Source organism: Mustela nivalis (assembly GCF_964662115.1).
Source record: "Mustela nivalis genome assembly, chromosome: 7".
In the NCBI taxonomy this organism is placed as follows: Eukaryota; Metazoa; Chordata; class Mammalia; order Carnivora; family Mustelidae; genus Mustela; species Mustela nivalis.
The window spans coordinates 55,350,605-55,373,387 of NC_139026.1; the positions used below are offsets into that span (position 1 = coordinate 55,350,605).

At 46.3% G+C, this 22,783-nt stretch overlaps 1 protein-coding gene across 3 annotated transcripts in view; it reads left to right on the plus strand.

Annotated features, from left to right (window-relative positions):
* FAM234B (family with sequence similarity 234 member B) overlaps positions 1–22,076 on the plus strand; it is a 34,270-nt gene extending 12,194 nt beyond the window's left edge. For all 3 annotated transcript variants that reach the window (XM_082741059.1, XM_082741061.1, XM_082741060.1), the window contains 11 exons: positions 1,548–1,646; positions 4,062–4,250; positions 5,308–5,438; positions 9,273–9,420; positions 9,994–10,135; positions 11,155–11,298; positions 11,468–11,549; positions 14,398–14,553; positions 16,683–16,800; positions 18,787–19,007; positions 19,584–22,076. In XM_082741059.1, the coding sequence (XP_082597185.1) occupies positions 1,548–1,646; positions 4,062–4,250; positions 5,308–5,438; positions 9,273–9,420; positions 9,994–10,135; positions 11,155–11,298; positions 11,468–11,549; positions 14,398–14,553; positions 16,683–16,800; positions 18,787–19,007; positions 19,584–19,589 (1,436 nt within the window). In that variant the 3' untranslated portion in view covers positions 19,590–22,076. The remainder of the gene's footprint in view (positions 1–1,547; positions 1,647–4,061; positions 4,251–5,307; positions 5,439–9,272; positions 9,421–9,993; positions 10,136–11,154; positions 11,299–11,467; positions 11,550–14,397; positions 14,554–16,682; positions 16,801–18,786; positions 19,008–19,583) is intronic.
* Positions 22,077–22,783: the final 707 nt, after the last annotated feature.

Sequence of the window (22,783 nt, forward strand, 5' to 3'; positions counted from 1 at the left end):
TACCTCTTTCTGCCAAAGAGTTCTACCATCCTGAGTTTTGAGTCATTATACTTTTTTTCTTTTTTTAAAGATTTTATTTATCTGACAGAGATCACAAGCTGGCAGAGAGGCAGGCAGAGAGAGAGAGGAAGGGAAATGGGCTCCCTGCTGCGCGGAGAGCCCGATGCAGGGCTGGATCCCAGGACCCTAAGATCATGACCCGAGCAGAAGGCAGAGGCTTTAACCCACTGAGCCACCCAGGCGCCCCGAGTCATTATACTTTCCGTTAAAATTTCACCACATGGTAAAATAATTTTGCCTATTTCGAATTTTGTATAAATGTAATTAAGCAGTCTTCTGTGACTTGTTTTTAGCATGTTCATAAAAGCATTTTATAGACATCAGTATTGATGCTGTGTAACTAGAGCTTATTCATGTTTTCCACTGTTTCATTTCCCATGGTGTGGAGAGCCCCATGGTTTATTGGTCCATTTTACTGTTGATAAGCGTTTTGGTGGCTTCTGTTTTTTAAAAAATCATTATTGCCACTAGGAAAATTCCTGTGCATTTTTCCTGATACAATATGTAAGAATTTCTCTCGGCCATTAACTTATGACTGATATTGCTAGGTCATACGGTGTGTGCATGTGCCAGCCTAGTAGTTTATGTTAAATCGTTTTCCATGGTGTTTTTACCAGTTTGCACTTCCACCAGCCATGCATTGGGTTCTCTCCATATCTGGCAGACATCCTCTGACTCTACACTGTCGAGGGGCAGGACAGCACTGTCTGCCTTGTCGCTGCCCAGGCTGGAAGCCCAGGCTCCCTGCCAGGCCTCTGCTGACACCGCTCTGGCAGGGGTGGGCGTCTGCCTCATTAATACCGGGTCGGGTAGAGCTGTAGGCTTCCCTGGTGTGTGGAAGACCCTCGGTGGGGAGGAAAGTCCTGGCTCCCCACCTGGCCTTCTCTGACATGACCTTGGTTGGGAGATGAAGGGGTGCCTTCCTGTGGCTGGGCAAAGGTGGAAATCTAGGCTCCCATTTAGGCTTTGTTGTGGGGATAGGGCCGCAGTTCTCTCTGTGTGGCATTTGGTTGGAGTAGAACATTTATGATCTAAAACTTTTTCTTTCTTGCTATGCTGTTCTTTCTTGGACCTTCAGCTAGAGGAGTCAGCTTTTCTTGGGCCTTTTTTGTCTGTACCTGTTGGCATTTCTGGGTTGCCGGCTTCTGCAGCACCTTGTCTGGGACATGGGAGGCCAAAAGAAAACCCGGGGTGGAGGGTCATCACCCTGTCATTCCTTGGGCTTCTCAGTCCCTAGCCAACCTACCTTCTCCCCACCATAGAGTCTTCTTACATTTGTGTTCTCTGTAATGTGCAGGGAGTTTAGGTATACTTAGAGGAATAGGCAGAATTGTGTGTACTCTATCTTGTTTAGGAATCAGGAGTCTGCCTGGTTTTTATGAAGGTGCTGGCAGTGCCATGTGTCTGTTCCCTTTCTAACCTGGAGTAGAGAACTGTTTTGTGGTGACTTAACTCAGGACTTTTTTTGTTTTTTATGTGCTTATCAGGTGGGGACCTGTCTCCATTGGAATTGGCTGATGTGAATGGAGATGGCCTGCGTGATGTCCTTCTCTCCTTTGTAACTTCACGGAACGGGAGTGCAATTGGTAAGAGACATGCATGTATTTTAGAGGCTACTACAGGAGAAGCTCAGTGATTTCAGGGGCTGTGAGCTAAGGGAAAGCGTTAGGGTTGTGTCCTGAAGGGCACTGTAGAAAAGGGTCAGGAGTGAACAGAAAGTCATCATGGGTCTATCATACATGACAGACATTGTCAATAAGCTCCTGCGTATCAGTAAAGCTTATTTAAAGAAATCATGGAGATCTGCAGCTGGAAGGAATTTTAGTAGTCACCCAGTCCCATGAAGATGGGAGGATCCAGAGAAGTGACTTATGCACACCTTGAAATGGCAATGAACAGCATTAGTCCTTAAGGTTTTCTCCCAGTCCTTGAGTTTTCTCCCAGCCAATTTTCCATTGCTTCTTAGATTATAGTAAATGCTGACACAATCCTACCTTACCAACCACAGTAGAAAAGCTTCTTGTTCATCTTCTAAAATATTTTTACCCACATTAACATGGCCGTGTGCTTTCTTTTTACTGATTCTGTTTCCTCCTTTCTCTCTGCTCTCCATCCTGCTGTCTGCTTTGGAAGGCTGACCAGTACACGTTATGTCAACAGGCTCCCTTGCCTGCCAGTTTCCTGTTGGGTTTGGCCAATGGGGAGTCTAGGCAAGAAACTGGAGGAGAGGAAATGAGTGGGGAGAGAGGGTATTTATTCTCTTGGCTTCCTCCCCTCCAGGATGACCTCAGGCCAGCTACTTCCTTGATCCTAGGTCACATCCTCTCTAATGGTGGTCTTCTTATAGGACTTTCTTTTTCTGGATTCCAGGAATCACTTTCTCTCCTGTCTTTTTCAGCCTATGAATGATTACGTTCTGAGGGACTGTGCTATCTCTCATGGTTTCCCTGTACCCTGACCACATCTTTGTAAATAATCTCTTTATTAAACCTTACACAACTTAATTGAGTGTGCTGATACACATCAGCTAAAAAAAAGAAAAAAGAGGTTGTATTTTCAGCGTGGGTACACAGGGGCTCCTGGTTTGTCCTGTGACACCCATTAAAGTGACAGCAACCCACAGTCTGTGAACTGAGACAGTAAGTCTGGTGTGCAGCTGGGGTGCCCTGGTAGCTACCCTTTAATGATCTGGGAGCTGGGATAACATCTAGGTATGTTTTAGAGAATTCCAGGCTGCCTGCCTCTCTGGGATTATTAGAAGAACCTTTCTGAGTTTTATGTAATACGTAGAAGCAACTTAGGAATAGGTGTGTTTATAGAGAGGACCTTCAGCCTAGAAGGTTGACTTTTGGCTTTAATTGACTTTAATTTACATTATTTTTTTCTGCCTATGACTCATTAGCCTTCGAAGTAAAAATTTTCCCCAACCACTTTTAGATTTGGAAATCTGTTTTAATCATTTGGTATTTTACACAGTTTGCTATTTATCAGGACTCGTTTGGTAAGGCTATGGGTTTGGACATAATACGGGCCAGCCTGATTTGGTTGCAGATTATAAAAACAATAGAGCCAAGTGTAAGTGCATAACATATGTTGTGAATGAATTTATCCCTCCACATAACCCAACAGGGTAGACTAATATTCTTATCCCCTATTTGCAGATAGGGAAACCGAGACAAGGGGAGGTTAAGGAACTGGCTCAGATTCCACACTGGGTAAATAAGAGAGCTGGTATCCAAACGGTGTAGCTGAGAGACTGTCTCTGGAGTTCATGTGCTTGGCCCCTAAGTTTTCCCAAGTATTCTTGGGAAACTGCTGGGGCTTTATCAGCTGATTCCGTGGGACTCTTGACCAGGAAGATCTACTGATCATTGCTGAGTTGTAATCTTCAGGTTTATTTTTCAAATATTTACTTTTTCTGCTTTCAGGGAGCACTTGCTAGCAACAATTAGAATTCACATATTCCTTTGCTCTGTACATATTTTAGATCAGTCTCACTTTTCTGAGCATGCCTTTCCTTGATTTTTTTTTTTTGTTTGTTTGTTTGTTTTTGTTGCTGTTGTTGTTCTTAACAATGACTTTCCTATATTTTGGATTTTTGCTCCTTTTATTCAGCAGATGATTGATTGGTTGCTGTATGTGTAGGTGCTGTGTGAGGCTCTGAAACTCCAGAAATGAATGGGATGGTCTTTATCCTTCAGGATATGACAATTTGGTGGGGGCTGAAGTGACAGACATGGAAGCAGGCATGCTGGGAGGGGTGCAGGATGCACACAGGGTGCCTGGAGGAGGTCCACAGCATGTCCTGACATGAGGAATGTGTTGAGCTTCTATACTAGGTACTCTGTTGTCAGACTTAGTACCAGAAGTACAGGAGGCCGTGGAATGCACAGGTGTGAGCTGCCTTAGCACCATTTACTTGTGGTTCTGGCCTCCTGCTCACCTGGGCTGTTTACCTTCTCTGCCTCCTTTCCATTCCTGTGTCTCTTGTGTGCTTTTAGGTGTCTCAAAGGCAGCCGCTATTCTCGTGTGCCTCTCGGGAATGAATGGCAGCACACTCTGGTCCAGTCCCCTCCCTGAGGAGGCCCGGGATATTACATGTTTGAATCTGATGCCAGGAAGCGTGGCTGAAACCATCTGCCTTGTGACAGGGACACACAGAATGTTCAGTGCATTCAATGCGACATCAGGTAAAGGTCATTCCACGGAAGTCTCTGGGGATCAGAACGGTCTTATATGGAAGGGACCTTTCCACTTTCACACAGTGGAAAGTCTGTTTGGGCTCCTTTGGAAGGTGAATTTAAGGTAAACAGAGAAAGGGTTTGACTAGGTTGAGTAATAGGTCATGGTTAAACCTGTTTGGTGATAGGATGGAGCTAAACTGAGTTACCCAAACAGAAACTACCCTGAGGCTTTTGGTTTCTAAGTAGTCCTACTTTGTACAAGACAGCTGGGCTTTGTCCCTTCATATTGGATATAGATGGGGTCCTTGTGTAAACTTACCCATTTACCACTTAAAAAAATGGTCAGGGAATTCAAGTTTTAAAAATTCAAAAAAAAAAAAAAAAAGATCAGGGAAGAAAGTAAGGTTTGTTGATGCTTGTTGAATTGGGCTTTTAACTACTTTGTATATTTAGACACCCATGACATGAGGAACGAGAGAGAATCAAATATAATGAAAGCCCCATGTAAAACCGTAAGTGTCCTGCTTGTGAATGCTTTAGACTTGACCAAAGCTGGACACGTAGCAACCTTCCAGTTTCAGAGGTTGAAGTTTGGTAGTGGGGTAATTCTGAGTGAAAAAAACTTTAAGTTAACTGCAGAATTAAAGTCCTTTTGAAAACCTCCTGTGACTCCCCTGCTCATGTGAGCACGTGGTGGGACAGAGAGAGTTGGTCTGGTTGGCTGCCCCTGGATGGTTCCTCAGAAATTGTAATAATCTCTAACAGATCAGTTCCTCTGCCCCAGACAAGTGGGCTCCTCTTTCTTGGAGAGACTTCAGCACCTCCATTTTATCTAAAAAACCTAGGTGTGAAGTTATCACATGGGTTTCTTAGTCAGACGCTTAAGGATTTCAGATCACACTCCCTGTGCCCTTCATCCCCAGTAAGATTAAAACTAAAAGAAAAGGTAAGGAGTTGCTGGCTGTCATTTACCCATTGAGTTTCTCTCTTACCTGGAAGCTCTGCATCTGCCCTTTCCAGAGGCTGAAGCTATCATTGTGATCAGCTTATTTGTCACCCCTAGGGAAAGCCATTTGGACTTTAAACCCAAACTACTTATCCAATGGTACCCTGGCTGCCCCAGGGGTGGTGCTGCCGGACTTGGATGAAGATGGCGTTAGAGACCTTGTCGTTCTGGCCATTGGGGAATTGCAGGTATGCTCTACGTCCGATTGTCTCTGTTTCTCATAGGAAGTGCTTCGACTTCAGTCAGTTCTAGTACGGGTATCATAAATGCTGCTTGAACCTTTTAACAAGGGCTTAGGCTTAAGAAAATTCTCTCTCGGAGATTTAATGAATAAATTGCCATAATGAACTTATTTTCCCAGCAGTCTCATTATGTTCCCATTGACTGTGGCAGGGTGGAACTTGGGCACCGGAGAGGCTTGTGTTTAAAGTCCTGCTCCACTGTAGCCCTGTGGCCTTGGGCAAGCCATGGAATCTCTCCAAGATGTAACACGGGAATGTTCTATCTAGAACAGGGGCTGTTGTGAAAGCCGGAGCTCCCATATTTGAAGTGCGTAAAGTAGTGCCTATTTTTTACCGTGTGGGTGTATTGTTAGTTGTATTAGACATACTTAACCTTTATGTAAAACCACAAGACAGCTCATAGAATAGATATGGAACACATCATATATTGAGTAAGTAATAACAGCAATGACCTAAGAAAGGACGTTGTATACAGGCTATGACAATAGACCTGGAGTCCAGGACATTTGTCCTTAAATTATGCTCCTTGATTATGCTTTGCAGGAGCTCCAGTGGACTAGGGCTAGTACTCTGTGTACAGATAAAATAATAGTAGTTTTCCTTCCTAAATCACAGGAAAGAGTACATTGACGAGCACATGTATCTCCATTTTTACTCCTATATCTCCATTTTACTCCGTATATCTCCATTTTTACTCCTAACACTTTTTTTGAGCTTGTGCCAAAAGTTCCTTTAAGACGTCTTCTCAGACTTCCTACGTGGGTTTGCCAGGAAATGCTGGTGGACGAAAGAATTGAACAATTGGCAACTAATATTTGTGGGAAAATGTGGATATAGATCATTTTGCTTTATTTGATTTATTTTAATTTTAAGAGACCTTGTGTTTGCTGTTGTGATTTTTGTAGTGCATATACATGGTGTAGAGTTATGAAATCTGCAAGTAAAATGATTTAGAATAGAATGAAATCCATTAGTATTTTATGGTTTTCTGCCAGGAGCACCATAAGTAAACTGAAAGTGCTTCTCCAGTCACTGAGCACTGTTTGGGGAGCATTGTTCTAGGACATCTGGCAGTACTTTGTGAGATGAGAACAAAGAAGTAAGGTAAATTTCTGAAGACTAGTGAGTTTGGAGGGTACTTTATTAGTTTTTCTTCCACTAGCAAGTTGGTCTCAAAGTAGATTGAACCCCAAACTCAACAAATATTTACATAATCTTTTTTAATCCCAATCATTGTGAATTTCAGTAACTACATCCATCAGGGAGTGATTTTCTGAAGTTCCCGAAGTGGAAAGTATGGGGAGTTTCTTCTTAACGGTTTAATGAGGTATAGTTAGTGGAGGCATAGCAAGTTTATATGTCCTGAGCGAGTTTAACAATCTTGGCCTTCATACCCTATTCATTGCCAGTGGTGGCTGACAGGCTAGAGGTTGAGGCTTTTAGGGACCCTCCACAGTGAGGCAGCCTCTGTTGGAGGAACTGGCTTCTTGCCTACTCCTACTCTGTAATTTTTTTTCTTTCTTTTTCTTTTTTTGTCTTAACCAAACAGCAAAAAAAGTGTACTGTCCAACTTGCCTCACAGAATTTACTTATTTACACATAGTATAGAGATATGAATAGTGTCCATTCTGTCTGAAAAGTGATAGTACTAGAAAATCGCAGAAAAATGATGGGTTTAGAGCAGCCTCACCTTTATACTGACCTCTTTTGACCTCTAATGCTAGCAACAAGGAACCTGGGGAACCCAAGCTCTGGTTTATGCTAAGCTACAGTATGGAAGGTTCTCTCTTCTTAAGGAATGGAACGTATTAGGTCTATGACTTAGAATGATGCATTCTTAGATCTGGGTTTAGAGTGAGGTGGGCTTGGGACAGAGGAACTGATGGCTTGGGGTTAGTGGAACTTATCTGGCCTAGAACGTTAGTGGGAAGGGACCTCAAAGCCATGTGGTTGATCCTCTCACACCATGTTAGAATCAGTGATACAGTATTCCAGACACATTGGCCCCTACTCTCCTCAAGTCCTCAGGCCAATGGGAATATCACTGATTTGTAACACTGTTCTTTTCATTTTTGGTCAGGTCTAGAAAATTCTGTCATATTGGTAAGAATTCTACTTTCTCATAGCTTCTACTCATTGTTCCAGCATCAGCTACTTTGAATGAATATATTCCTCTTTCTACATAAAAGCCCATTCACCTTAGCCACATCGCACTAAGCCTGCTACTTGCAAGGTTAACTGCCCCCAGTTTCTTATATTGTCCCCCATGCATCATGAAGTCTAGAGTCCTCTCTTTCTTGCTTTCTTTCCCTTTGCATTTCGTTTTATCCATATTTCTTAAAATGTCATACCTGTGTCTGGAAACCGTATTCTGTTTGTGATATAACCAGTTATATCAGTGTAAGGAAATACTACTTCTTTTGATACAGGCCTTGTATTTCTAATAACATAGCTGAAGATTGTGGTGGCCTTCCTAAGATTTTGCATTTATTTATAATCTATTAAAGTACCCACCCCTTTTAACTAATCAATTAATTAATGGCCCCATTTCTTCTTTCAGATTTTTTTTTTTAAAGATTTATTTATTTATTTGACAGAGAGAGATTACAAGTAGGCAGAGAGTCTGGCAGAGAGAGAGGAGGAAGCAGGCTCCCCGCTGAGCAGAGAGCCCGATGCTGAACTCGATCCCAGGACCCTGAGATCATGACCCGAGCCGAAGGCAGCGGCTCAACCCACTGAGCCACCCAGGCGCCCCTCTTCTTTCAGATTTTGACTCATCTTTCACACCTGAGACTTCTTTGAATTTCTAGTTTGTCATAGAGCATATTAGCTATCCCTTTCAGCTTTGTGATGAGCTTGTGAGAAGCTATTCATTCATTCAAGTCTTTGAGAAGAGTGATTAGTAGGAATGGGACAGTAGCAGGGTGGTGTGACATTCCACAGCAACCTCCCTGTAGGTTGGTATTGACTCACTCTGAAAACTGTATCTTTCTGTCTTGTCCAAAAGAATTCATGACACTAAACTTTGTCAGAAGCTTTACGGAAGTCAGCTTATCAGTACAATTCTCATATTTCCCAGTTGGTGATTCTATTGCTGAAAGAAAACCCTCTAGAGCAGAGGATGGTAGACTGTGTGACCTGTAGACCAGATTTGGCCCACTGCTTGTTTTTGTAAATACAGTTTTATTGGAGCATAGCCAATGCCTATTTTCTTATTATTATCCATGGCTGCTTTCACGCTATGGCTGTCAACTAGCTGCTTCAGAAACCATCTGGCTTGCAAAACCTACAATGCCATTTGACTCTTCACAGGACAGGTTTGCTGATCTCTGCTTGAGAGTAAGGTTGATAGTAGCCAGGCAGGCTAGACATGTAACGTTATGATGGGAGAGGCTGCCTGTATTGATTTTAGTTGGGACCAAATATTACTGGCGATTTCTGGGTGTGAGAGTAGAGACCGGGAGTCAGCAGTCCTGTAGTTAGCTCTGGGCTAGAAATCTGTGCCTCAGAAGGTTTCATCTAGAAACAACCGTGTTTCAGAGAAATTGCCTGAGCTACCGTACAGATGGTTTTTGCACATATCTACCAAAGGAATGGGAACGTTGGCTTCATTTTCTTGCTTCCAGGGGAAGAACATGAAGCAGGTTTGGCTTTATGCTTTCCAACTTTGGGAAGTGTTTCTGAACCCTTAGCTAATCAGGAATCAGTAATGTCTGGAGAAACTACTTGGTTAAGGAAACAATATGGCATCTACTGACTCCGTTTTTTTCACTTCTTCAGCCAGATCTGTGCTTTCTGCTGGTGTCTGGCCGGACAGGGAGTCCAGTGGGCCGACCCGTGAAGTACAACATCGTGGGAGTGGGGAATCTGATTGGTCCTCAGGTTTATGTCACCACAAATGGGGCTGTCTACATCCTGTTTGGCTTTGGTAAGAAGCAAAGCTAGTTTTTTTGCCATTCCCCATCTGTGTGTGTGGTAGGCCTCCCTTCTGAGACAGAGTGAAAGTTTGGGAATTGCTGACATCAGTCAGCCCTTTTGCCACCTCCTATCCCAGGGGCCTCTCATTCTCTGCCACCCGTGGCCGGTTATTAACTCAGCTTTCCCCAACTGCCTTCTCCAAAGAGAAGACTTCTTGCCCAGAATCTGCTTCATTCCTTTCCCCATTCCATGTTGAACCATTCTGGGTGGGATCTGTGAGACCCATCTTTTTTTTTTTTTAAAGATTTTATCTATTAATTTGACAGAGAGTGCACAAGCAGGGGGAGCAGCAGAGGGAAACGGAAAAGCAGGCTTCCTGCTGAGCAGGGAGCCCAGTGTGGGGCTCGATCCGAGAAATCTGGGATCATGACCCCAGCTGAAGGCAGACGCTTAACTGACTGAGCCACCCAGGGGCCCCTGTGAGACCCATCTGATCAGGCTCTTTGTCTCTCGCTCAGATCCTCACCCTGGGAGAGTTCTAGTAAATTCAGCTTCTCAGTGTTGGTTCTTCCTGTGGTGCTAGGAAATATCCAAGCTGTCGCCCTGCGGGACATTTTTGTTCAGGCCCAAAATCGAGACAGCTTACCACCTTCTCTGCAGATAGAAGAGCCGGAATGGGAGAAGCGAAGATCCATCAACCTGTCTGAGCTCATTGACATTTACAGGTAGGGCAGATATCTGACCTTGTTGCAGTTCAATCTCCTGAGATCTTACGAGCCATGGAGTCTCCGCATTTGAATTGGGCCGGTGAATAAGGGGCCAGAGAGGTCTGTGGGGGAAAGACCGCTAGCCTTCATATACCATCTTCCTATCTGGTGAGGTAGATACGTTCTTTTCTTGGGAACATAAGGTGTTGGTGATCATGATTTGTGATCACTCTACACACAGACTGAAAAGAAGGAGATCTGTTTAGCGTTCTGAGTCAGAGAAGGGCAGGCTGAGATGGGGAGACCTCTAGGCAGGGAGAGAGATTTATGTAAAAAAAAAACCTGCTTGTAAACTGGGCAGAAGTATCTGCCCTACTCCTTTTCTGTTTTTCTCTTAGTTGAAGAATCGTTTTGACAGGAGCAAGACTAGCATCCATGAAATCTTATTTTTTATTCTTGTTTATTTCTTAATCAAAAGCATGTCCTTTGTCACATGTGGTGGATTTTACCCATTTAACCCCAGGCCGGGGTAGTGATTGTCTTCATTCTCTTCTGTCAGAAGTTTCAGATCATCTTCTAGCATTTTCTCAGGCACTAGCACATTGCTTCAGTAAGAATTAGGCAGGTATTAAATGGAATGGTCCCAGTTGTTCAGAAAAAGAAATAATTCAATGCAGTGTAGACCATGGGTTCCTGTCCAAGTTCAGTGACAATCTCAGGCTCCTGTCTGGGTCTCCATCTGCTTTCTGTGCCATTATCTTTGGCTCTGTTAACCTCCCCCAGAGTATCCAATGTGAGAGATCTGGCCTTGTGGCCCTTCTCCTAGGAGTTCCTTTTGAACTGGCATGAATTTTCCAGGGATTCTTGCTTTCTAAAATGAGATTCGACTGGAACGACACAGTGCCTCCCTCGTAAGAATGGTGGGAGGTGAATACAAGAGTATAGAGAAACACGTACCCCGAGAGAAAGAGCCCCAACTTGTGGCTCCAGAATCTCATCCAAGCCAGAGACTAACCATTGGGTCTTGTTTAATTCAGCGATGGTGTTGAGCTACTGCAGATGGTGAAGGCACCTGATTCCAACTGCAGCAACCTCCTGATTACAACCAGACAAGGCCTCATCCTGCTGCGGGGGCAAAATCTTACACCTTCCTGGACACTGAGCCTGCAAGGCCTGCACAGGTTTGCCGTATGCTCCTCCTAATGTAGTTTTGATCTGCTTTCCCGTGTTTAAAAATTGCCCAGAACAATTGCTGGATACCTGGGGTGGTGCGGAAGAGGGAGAAAGAAGTCCTTGTTTTCCTCTCCTTCTGCTTTACTACTGATCGCTTAACTTTGTTCTCATTTGCAGCCAGCCTACTCCTGGGTATTTCACTGATGATCAGACCTTGGACTTCCTTCTCCAGATACAGGATGGAGTTGGGATGAAAAAGGTAAAACTTTGGGACTCAGATCAATGAAAACATCTAGAAAGTCTATTTGTTGTGTCCAGCCGTATGCTAGGTACTGTGAGAAATAGGAACCTAACATATGGTCCCTTCCTTCAGAGAACTCAAAGAGTAGCTGAAAACTCACAAGCTAGTGCTGAGATCTGTAGCATTGGAAGCTTTTCCAGTTAACCCCCTTCCAGTATGTGAATTTCCTCTTCTGAATTCTTACAGTTAGGCAGTAAGAACCTTCTGAAGTCTCTCGGTGGGGAAAGGCAGGCATAAATAAACTTAGTACTTCGGTACCTAGTTTCCTAAGCTCTCAGAGAAGGCGGGATATCTGGGGTAGCTGGTTATTATGGAGGACTTATTAAGGGAGGGAAAGATGAGCAGGACCTCGAAAGTTGAATTATATTTATATGAGGAGGGGTGGATGGGAAGGCCTGTCGGGTCAGGACGACCAATGCCTGAGGCCCAGAGACAGAATGGTATGGCACGTTCCAGGGACACTGAGGAGGTCTTTCTGATTTTACGTGAGGTTGTATATTGTGAAGATACAATGATTGGATAGGCAGTTTTCATTCTCTCTCTCTTTTTTAAGGATTTATTTATTTTAGAAGGAGAGAGTGTGTGTGCACATGCATGAGCAGGGGGAGGGGCAGAAGGAGAGGGGGTGGGAGAATCTCAAGCAGACTACATGCCCAGCACGGAGTGGACGCAGGGCTCGATCTCACGACCCTGAGATCATGACCTGCACTGAAATCAAGAGTTGGATGCTTAAATGACTGAGTCATCCAGGCGCCCTCAGTTTTCATTCTCATTATAGGGAGAATTAAGGTTTTGAAATTTTTTTTTTTATAATTAACCTAGCTTTTGTGTTTTCCTTCACTCTAAAATATGTATTTATATATTGCACACTGTTCCCTGGGAGCCAACTCAACAGTTAATCATCGCCTCTAAGGTCCACCAAGTTCTGCTCCAGATGCACAGATAATGTCTCTGGAGACACAGAGTTAATGAACACAAGACCCTGGTCCTATGCAGCTCCTAGTCTCTGGGGTGTGCGTATGCACATGGCTCTGCCACGCCACGGCGCGTGCTAGGTGGAGGTCCGCACGATGCCTGGAGGCGCAGGGAGCAGACAGAAGGAAGGGAGTCAAGAGGTGCTCTGTGTTGGTTGCGGGCTAGATGTTCACATCCTGAAAGCAGAGAAGTGGTTCACTGGATTGATATGTAAGGAGGAGCCAAGGGGCATTTCCACCACAGAGCTCTGAGTGAGCTCAGCTGATGGAAGGCCCTGGAAAGCAGGGCGGCAGCGTTTAGGTGAACGTACTGGGGGCACTGGGGTCATTTGGTCCTGAGTGGAGGACAGAGCTGATGATAAAGGCATCACTTCAGGGAGAGTCTTCCAGCAGTGCTGTGTAGGAAAGAAACAATGTCCAATTGTTTCAAAATAATTTCAGGTAGAGATTGGAATTTTCATTGGCATTCCTGGCAGGATTAAGGGAGAAGGGTATACATAGCTTGATTAAGAGCTGAGCTGCTGGGGCTTTAGACCTGGAATTTAATCTTGGCTCCACTACTTTCCGGTGGCCTTGGGCAAGTTACATAACCTCACCTAACTGCAGATTCTACGTCTATAAAGTGGGGGTTGTGATAGCACCTGGCTTCATAGGGTTATCATGACAGGAAAATAATGCATGTGACTGGATCCAGTTTTTTAGTGTGGTGTCTCAACACTTTTGTCCCGAGACTACCAGAGGGAATCTTGAAGTGTTGGCTCGGGGCGGGGGTGGGGGGTAGCTGTTTCCCCAGGCAGTGCGGCAGAGTCCGGGCAGGGATGCAGAAGGGTGGGCCTGAGGGGCTGAAGAGTAGGAAAGTGATTGTTGATGGGGGTGCAGTCCTTCCACTCACCGAAGAACAGACACTGAGGACAGGGGCTGGGGCTGGGTGGGGAGTTTCTTATGGATTTGGACCAAGGAGAGGCTCTAAAACTGTGAGGTATGAGGTATTTGGGGTGAGAAGGAGATATATGTGCAGCCAGGGATTAGGAGCTCAGTCCCCTTCGTTATCCTGTGAGCGATGCAGCTGAGGAGTGTATTTTCTCCTAGTTGATTTTCCTGTCTCGATGTGCTGTCTTGACTTTAAGACCAACCTAGGGCTGAGCTCTGTATGCGTGACGCCCAGGAGTCAAACCTGTAAAGCTTGGAGCACAGCGCGTAGCACGGGCATCCACTTGGTCACCGTCCCCTCAGTGGGCGCTGCAGTGGTGGGAGGGAAGGAGCCGGTAGGAGGTGCTGCTGTGGGTGTCTGGTGACAGCACCTCCCCTCCAAAGGGCTGCTGTTTCTGGAAGAGGACCGCCACAGACACTGAGCACTCTTGAGCTCCCTCCTGTCCCCGAGCTGCCTTCTCTCACTTGCAGAATGACAGGCTGATTGGGTGATTTCTAATGTCCCCTTTCCGCTTGAGAATTCAGCAGACCTTTAAACTCTGCTAAGTGGGGACAAGGGCTGTGGAAAACTAGGTCTGGTCCCGAGTCACTGTTTAATGCTTTCCGAATGCCTAGCTTGTTCATGTGGACTAAGCTCAACCTGTTAATATACATGAGTTTTCATTCTCTTGTGTGTTTCCTCGGCCTGCTGCCTTTTTTGGGGGAGTAGGAGGGGGGCCAGGAGAAGAGAGAGAATCTTGAGGAGGCTCCACACCTGCTGCATAGCCTGATGTGGGGCTCCATCTCAGATCACGACCTGAGCCGAGATCAGGAGCTGGTCACGGAACTGACTGAGCCCCCCGGGCGCCGCAGCCTGCTTCCTTTCTGAAGGTGGGCTGTCCTCACTGTCTCCTCTTTTGCAGTTGGTGGTGGTGGATGGGGACTCAGGCTCCATTCCCTGGAGTTACAGTGCTCCCTGTCACCTGAAAGACACACCAACCACCTCAGCAGTGACTGCAGACCAGAAGTCTGTCTTCCTCTTTTGGGCTGAAGGGACGTCAGCTGCATCTCCCAGTTCTGTGAGTGAGCCTGGGGGGTGTGGGATGGGGGGCCTTTCGTCACTCAGTGAGATGACAGCTGCTCTGCGGGGCTGACTGGGTCTGGAAGGTTTACTGGAGCAGCCACGCTTCTAGGTGGGTGTGGGTAAAACATAGCAGCACCCGATGGGCAGGGCTAGAACCTGCTCCCTCCTGAGCTCTGCTTGTCCTGGCCTTGCCTTTCAGCTGCAGTCAAGGGAAAGCTGATAGCAGCCCCTGGCTGCTGGCTGCCAACAGTGGGAGGCATAGGTCCTCTCAAGATGCTAGGTCCGAAATTCCAGATGATTCACATGTTCTGTAGTCAAAGAGAAGTAACGGTGACTGGTCTGGAGGGGGCAGAGGAGGGTTCATGTGGGTGAGGCTAGGCTTCGAGGTGAATAAACTGAGTCTGCAAAAATGGCATGGGGCAGGGATGGCCAGGCAGTTGGAGAAAATATCGTTGAAGCTGAGATTGAGGGTTTGTCTGGGGGAATTACAGGGGAGAAGGTCCGATGCCCAGCAGGCAGATTTTCCAAAGTCTTTCTTTTTTCTTTGAAGATTTTATTTATCTGTCAGAGAGAGCACAAGCAGGGGCAGTGGCAGACAGAAAGAGAAGCAGGCTCCCTGCTGAGCAGGGAGCCTTATGCAGGGCTCCATCCCAGCACCCTGGGATCATGACCTGAGCTGAAGGCCTATTAGCCCACTGAGCCGCTCAGGCGCCCCTCAATAAAGCCTATCTTGACCAGCACCTGCTCTGTGCCAGGCACCATGTTCTCCATAGGGACCTAAGGATAGACTAGAAACCGTGCTGGTGCTCTCTCAGAGAAGGTCCACAGATGCTGGGGGGACCCAGAAGGACAAAGAATCCTGAATTCATCGACTATGCACTCTTGGACAAGCCATCTAACTTTTCTGAGCCTCATGCTCTTTATCCATCAATGAAGATGCTAATATAGTCCCTCATTTTGAGGATCAGATTTACTCAAAATCTAGATTATGGTTGTAACTCTGCCCTGCCCTAACATGTGCCCACGACAGTTTACCTGACATTTTAACTTCCTGGTTTCCTCATTGAATAAAGCGAGGGGATTAGAACAGGTGACTCTCCAATGTAAGTGTCTGTAAATAACCCCAAAACAAAGGTGTGGTACAGATGCTTTAATAGAAGCACAAATAAGAGATTTAGCTAGAAGCACAAAGGGAGGGCAGCTGGGGAGCTTTCTCTAAAAGAGGTGGCCTTCGGATGTGGGATCTAAGGATGAGGATTGTTTTCAGTCGTGGAAATGGGCTCCAGAGAATTGCCTAAGGGGGATGTAGGGTTAGATGGGCGTAGGCAGAGGTTAGATGGAGCAAAGATGCCAGTCAGACATTCCTGAAGCTTGGCTGGCCAGGTGAATAACGGTAGGAAGAGGCTGGAAAAGGCAGATTTGGGTTAAGTGGTGTAAGACCTTGGCTTTCAGGCTGAGGAATTTGGGCTCCATTCCCTTGACGTTGAGAAGGGAGTTTGGCTCTTTGCTTGTCATGTGGACGGAATCAGAAGTCTGTCCTGTCAGGTGTGGGACTCTGAGGGTCCGGGAAATGCCCTCTTTTGCTGTGCGGCACGTGGGGGCAGTGCAGCTGCAGCCGTCCTGCCTGTGCTCCTCCTCCGTTCATGTGCTTCTTATGCTAAGAATACAGGATTCCTGTTTCCTCCACTAGTGCGGCCAAGGGTAGTCCCGGGGTGGGGGAGGCACACAAGGAGCTCAGTAGAGCAATCATTTTACTGACCTGTACATGGTCTTTCACACGCATGCGTGTGAGCCGAACGTCATCCCTGCACAGAGGTCAGGCTGGCAAGGGCAGTTCTTGTGTGCATTTCTTCTGCTGTGGGGACTTGGGGGGCTGCCACTTGGAATTGGAATTTTTGTTTTATAATTAATGATTTTCTTCTGTCTGGGCAATGCTCTGCTTATTTTAGAAACTGAGATTTTTGTGATTTTAGCTTGATATTTGTAATTGGCTTCAATATCCAATGAGAAGAGGTGTCTTTTCATGTATACATTTTGTTTCCACAAAACCCCTTTTCATTGGAGGGCTGTCACATGTGGGAATGAGAGTTAACTACGTTCTTCCCTTTTGCTTCTCACTGTCAGGATGTCATCCCCGGAACTGGGCCACCCAGCCTTCACCACCTGTACCTCCTGCATCCAGCATTCCCCTCTATTCTTCTGGATCTGGCCAATGCCACAGGCACAGTGACGGCTTCAGAGGGTAATGTGATGTGACAGTGGGGGCTGTGTGCACAGATGAGGGGAGACAGTGTACTGGCTGTGTGTGTGAAGATCCCGCTGTCTTAGTGAGGGAGGGACACATGTCGTCAAACCGCAGCAGGGGGTGGGGGAGTTGAGCCGCTCCCAGGCTTCCTCAGGGCCGTGGCCGGAGTGCCCCTCTGGGAGGAGCAGCAGGCTCTCAGGCTAAGGACCCAGCCCTCGGAATAGGCTGAAAGCTGAGGGCAAGTGTGGCCCGTCTCAGAGGTCCTCAGGTGGATGTGGTTCACGCAGCGTCATTCAGCAGACGCTCGCTGAGCATCATCTGTGTGTCGGGCATGGTGCTGGTGCTGGGAGTACAAGTAAGACTAGACTCTTGACCCTCTAGGAGCTGAGGATTTAGAATTACCTGTGAGGGGGACGCCTGGGTGGCTCAGTTGGTTAAGCAGCTGCCTTCGGCTCAGGTCATGATCCCAGTGTCCTGGGATCGAGTCCCGCATCAGGCTCCTTGCTCCGCAGGGAGCCTGCTTCTCCCTCTGACTCTGCCTTCCACTCGCTTTCGCTCGCGCTCTCTCTATGACAAATAAATAAATAAAATCTTTAAAAAAAAAAAAAAAAAAAGAATTACCTGTGAGGAAAATGGTGGGGGTAGCATGTTGTGTCTAGGACATTGGTGTAGGATCAGTGGAGACTTTCTTCTGACTAGCTCAGGTAAACATGCCCCTTGCATAGAAGTGGCTGCCAAGAGAAAAATTAAGGGAAAAAGAAAAATCGCACAGAATCTGACCACTTGTTACCCTGTTAACATTTTGGAAGTAGTCTTCAATTTTATGTATGTATATAAATAATACCATATAGCAAAATTTGGATCAAATATCATTAGAGACCAGTAATTCAGGCAGTCAGAACCCTGGAAACTCAGCCACTGCGACCTCTTGGTCTTGAAGTGTCTGATGGGCTCTTCCTCAGAGATCCTTTGCCTCACTCTGAACTGAGGGAGTGTGCAGTTCTTGTTGTGGCTGGGGAGGGGAGGGTGGAGGGTATGGGGTGAGGAAAACCAGATGGGCCACTTCTCCTTTACGTCTTTCCGTATTTTCTTGCCATTCAGAGGCTTGCTCTCCATGTACAAACTCATTTGCCTGGAAGTTAAAACGTGCTTGTGACTCTCAGTTTGTTGGGATACATTAGGAAGAATACTTCACAAGGAATTTGCAAGAACCCCTGCCCCCTGGCTTTGTGTGTGGTGGGGAGCAGGGTCAGGGAGGTGGCATTCTACAGAATCCTGTGGTGGGATCTAAATGAGTTGATGGGTTGTTGTTGTTGTTGTTGATTTTAAGATTTATTTGTTTGACAGAGAGAGACACAGCGAGAGAGGGAATATAAGCAGGGGTAGTGGGAGAGGGAGAAGCAGGCTTCCCGCTGGGCAGGGAGCTTGATGTGGGGCTTGAATCCAGGGCCCTAAAATCATGAGCTGAAGGCAGGTGCCCCTGAGTTGTTTTTCAGTATTAGTGAAAAACATTATTCAGTGAACATTAAATAGTAGTAATTAGGAATCGAGACCCTTTTTAGTACAACAGCTGTTTTAAGGATAAGGCAAAATAAGAGCTGGTGAAGCAGATAGCATCTGCGACCGTGTACTGACAGTCCAGGAATTCTCCAGAGTTTTTTGGAGAATTTTTTGCTATCAAATTGTCACCACAGTTGGCATATCCTCGTTTCCTGATTTGGGGCTTTCTTAGAAGCAGCTTCAGAAAAGGAAGGGTCTAAAGACCAAGAGGAATGAATGTGCTGCATTGCTGGCATCCTGTCGTTCCCCACTGTGCACCCACTGTCTAGCCCAGTGCTGGCATTTAATAAGTATTCAGTAAACTTTGTGGACGAATTAATGAAGGGGTAAATGAATGAATGAATCTAGTTGCAGAATCAAGCCACTCGCCTGCTGCAGAAGTATTCTGTCCTCGTTAATCGCTCTTGTTTTTGTCCTCCTCAGTTGGAATTAACGACCTCTGGAAAGATGCCTTTTATGTTACCAGGACAACAGGGCCAAGCTCCGAAGGCCATCTGGCACCCCTGGTGGTCAGCAAGCTTAGTCTACGGTGGGCGCTGATGGAAGGCCAGGTGGTCCAACTTGAGGACACCACCCCCAAAATTGGCCGTGGGGAGCTGCGAAGATTCCTCTCTAGAATAAAGTTTGTTGATCCTCCCCACCAGGTGAATCTCTTCTGGTTTATTTGATTATCAGTAAGGGTTTGGGGCAAATGCTACGAAATCCAACTTTGTTCTCGAGAAAGTAGATGGGAGTAGGAGCCCTCTTGATTAGCTGGGTGTCAAGAACCAGCTGTTCAAGAGCAGCTCTGTTTTCTTAAGGTGCGTTATGACCATTCAGAAATGGCACTCAGTTGTTTTTAGCTGGCAATGGTACTATCCCCTTAGGGGACACTTGGAAATGTGGGGTCATGGTGTCTATTGTCTCAGTGACTGAGGGGGTGGGCACGACCAGTATTTTCTGGGTAGAGGCTGGCGAGGCTAACAGCATGCCACACTTGGAGCAGTTACGTATCCAAAGAATTATCTGGCTGCTACCCTCACAGCCCTCAAATACTGTGGTCTAGTTCAATGTTCAAGAGTTTATCATGGAAAAAAACAAGGTTTCTGGATCTTTCTGGAAGGACTTATGAACTTTCCGGGTTAAACAGAAGGACAGAAGAGTAGAGAAATAGCTTGGGTTTCCTCCATCGCTGTCATGAAAGGAATGAAAGTCGCTGACACCTGCACTTTTTCCCCTAGATGTAGTCTCATGGAATCTTCCGTTTCAGAAGAAGTGAACAGAGTGGTACCATCTCTCTCCCAGCAGTGTCAAGTCAGTTCTTTGGAGAGAAGGAAGACTTCACCTCATTTTACCACCTCTGTGCGATTGTCACAAAGCACTTTGGAGGGCACGTTGGAGTTCTCTGATGACGGCACGATCCATTGGGCTGGGGTTATCTGACCTCTAACTTTTCAATCCCTGCATTAACCCCCTCCTCTAGGCACTCCAGGGATAGTTTGGAAATGTGAATCTTATGGTTTATTTTTTGTGTGTCTAATTTATAAACTCCTGCTGGGAAATCCCAGTGAAATTCTTCCCTGGAACATTTTGTTTTGCGTTATGCCACGTGTGTATGCATTGGTGTGATGATGAATTAGTTTCTCGATCTGTTCTAAGCTCCAGGGACCAAGTTTCTTGTCCTTCTGAAGTACACCTGGTTTGTTTGGTTGTCTTGAGATTTCCAGTGCCCTGCCTCTGATCAGGGTCACTGGTCTTTGCCTTCCGTGTTCTCTCATCGCCTGTACCTGGGCTTCTTCCCACCCTAGCGGCAGGGAGACAAGACAGTGGGAGGCTGAGGGAGCTGTCCTCGCATTTGCAGCTTTTATCTTCAGTAGCCTTCCACCTCACAAACTTTACATCTCTGCACACTTGGTGACCATAGCTACCACCACATTCCTATCGGAAGGGGAGCAAGAGCAGTGCGTAGTTCATGAGCGGCCTCTGATGGAGTCTGTGTGGTATCATGTGGTCTGGATTGGCCTGCTGGTCCTGACCTTTTCCCTGCTAACTTCCAAAGTGCTGGGTGTGTGTGTGTGTGTGTGTGTGTGTGTGTACGTGTGTATGCGCGCTGTCCTAGGTCTGTGAAGTCAGGAACGACTCAGCAGGCAGCCTAATCCCTGCCATAACTCTATTCTGTTCTCTTAGCATCTCCTAGGGGCCATCCTCTGTACTGCCTCTCATTTGCCCGCTTATTCAGAGATAGTTTTGCTTTGCTTGCATGAGAGCAAAGCTGTTCCTGGATTTTTATCCTTGACTCCCACATGCAACCATTTTGCCTGCACATCTCCTTCCTTGTAGAGCCTTTGAAACACTGTATTTTGAGAAAACTCCAGTGTAAATACTCTTTTATAATTGGTTAAGTTCTTTAGAATTATCACCAGTGCTTACTTCTCCCTTCTTCCATAAATATTACTTAAGTTCTTTTCTAAACTTCTAGGTCATTGTTTATATAGCAGAAAGTCCCACATTAGCTGGTGGAGAACTACTTTTCTTTTTGAATTATTTTGATAGGTCATACCCGAGTGCAACTCAGGTTCTGTCTTACTTGAGCCTGTATCTTTTTAGCTTGTATTAATAAAGGGAGTCGAGACAAATTTATAGAGATTACAGAAATTTAGGGATCTCAGATTTGAAGGGATGTGTATTATTTGCCCAGTGGTAGGCATTATGACATAACAGAAGGTTAGTACCAATATCAGGTTGGCCTGCCAGGTTTCTGGGCACCCCCTTGACTTAGGGCCCTGAAAGGAAATTTAATTTCAACACTTTGGGAAGCTTTGTGAACTTGGGGGAACAATGAGAGGATATCCAAGAGGATAGGGATGATTCTAGATTGACTTCTAGAGTTTGAATCTGGGTAGAAGATTCTAGGATCTTGTTTAGCCTACTAGAGGATTCTGAGGACTAATTTATAGTTGACTGAATAGCTAAAACTTGACTTGTGGTTCTGTGGCCTGGGCTGAGCCATCTACTTCTTACCTTGTTCTTCACCATGTTGAGGCTTTCTGGGAAAGCCATTTTGGGTAGAGGAGCAAAATGCCAAGTCGCTTACTGAGGGCCTGATTTGAGGGTATCCTTTTGGGTAGAAGATGGTGTTTATGCGGGGTGAGTCCCAGAAATAAGAGGAAGCTAGAAGAGCATCAGTCCCTAAATTCTTCATGGTGTGTTTACAAACTGTTGTCTTAACTATGATAAGTTTGAATCCATTTTTGCTAGACACAGGACAGGCTCTACAGCCAGGGCAGGTTGGAGTGGTAGCAGAGGATTGCAGAAGCTTCACGTGACCAGCATGGGTGTTAGCTGGTCAGGTGTGTCCTGACACTCCCTTCTCCTTGGAGGCACCCACCCTACCGGACCTCTAAGATAGGAAGCGCTCCTCCCTTCTCCCACTCCAGCAAGGCTCCTGTGACTGCCTCTTAGGGATAGCCGTGACTTGTGCGGGTATAAGGACCTTCCTTCTCCCAAGCTCTCCTCCTTGCTATCCGGGTAGCTCCTTCCACCCTAGACAGCATCCTCCCCTCCCCCAGATGCTCTCCGCTCCCCCTCCCTGTCGGGTATGCTGACACCAACCCCCTTGAATGTGAATTGCTTTTATTGCCCATACTACAGACAAGCCAGCTGGTATATTGTCAGGAAGCACTATTTAAAATGTGAATTGTTGCAGAACAAATAAATACTATATAGGAAACATACTTGTGTGTCATTCTCGTTCTTTTTAGCCATCGGGTGGTTGGTTTTCCCTTGATGGAAAAGAGGAAGGAGGTGTGAGTGAGTGAGTTGGGGATCCGGAGAGGAGTGTATGTTCATTGGGGATCCGGAGAGGAGTGTATGTTCATTGGGGAAGTGTCCCTTTCCATAAATCCCCCAGGAATAACTCTAGTGGACCATTTCTGGAAGTGGACCTGTCCCTGCATGCTGTCCCTACATGTCCCTGCATACACTTCTCATGCATTCTAGCTTCCTGGTGGCTTCTACGATAATATTTAAACTTTCATTGGGTCCCTACTATGTGAGTGCAGGACCCTGTAATAGGCAGTGTCGAGGGCATCTGTCCTACGTGTCCAAGCTCCCAGGAGGGCCTTTATCTTCCATTCTGTGCCTTCCGGGAAGGCTGAGCCCAGTAAACGACTGTTGAGTAGCCTACCTGCACCTCCAAATCCCAGAGAGGGGGCAGATGGATAAGCCCCTTAGGGGCAGGAACTGGATTTTACTTCTGTCTGCTGAGCCCCAAACCTGGCACATAGCAAGCAATCAGTGAAGGAGAGGGGGTGATTCCAAGCATGGGAGATAGGGAGATGCTGAAATGAGACAAGGAAAGGGAAAAGCTGGGAAGGAAGAGGGGGGCAGCAGCATCCGCACACGCACCCCTTAGCTCCTGCCCTTTCAGACACGCTTGTCG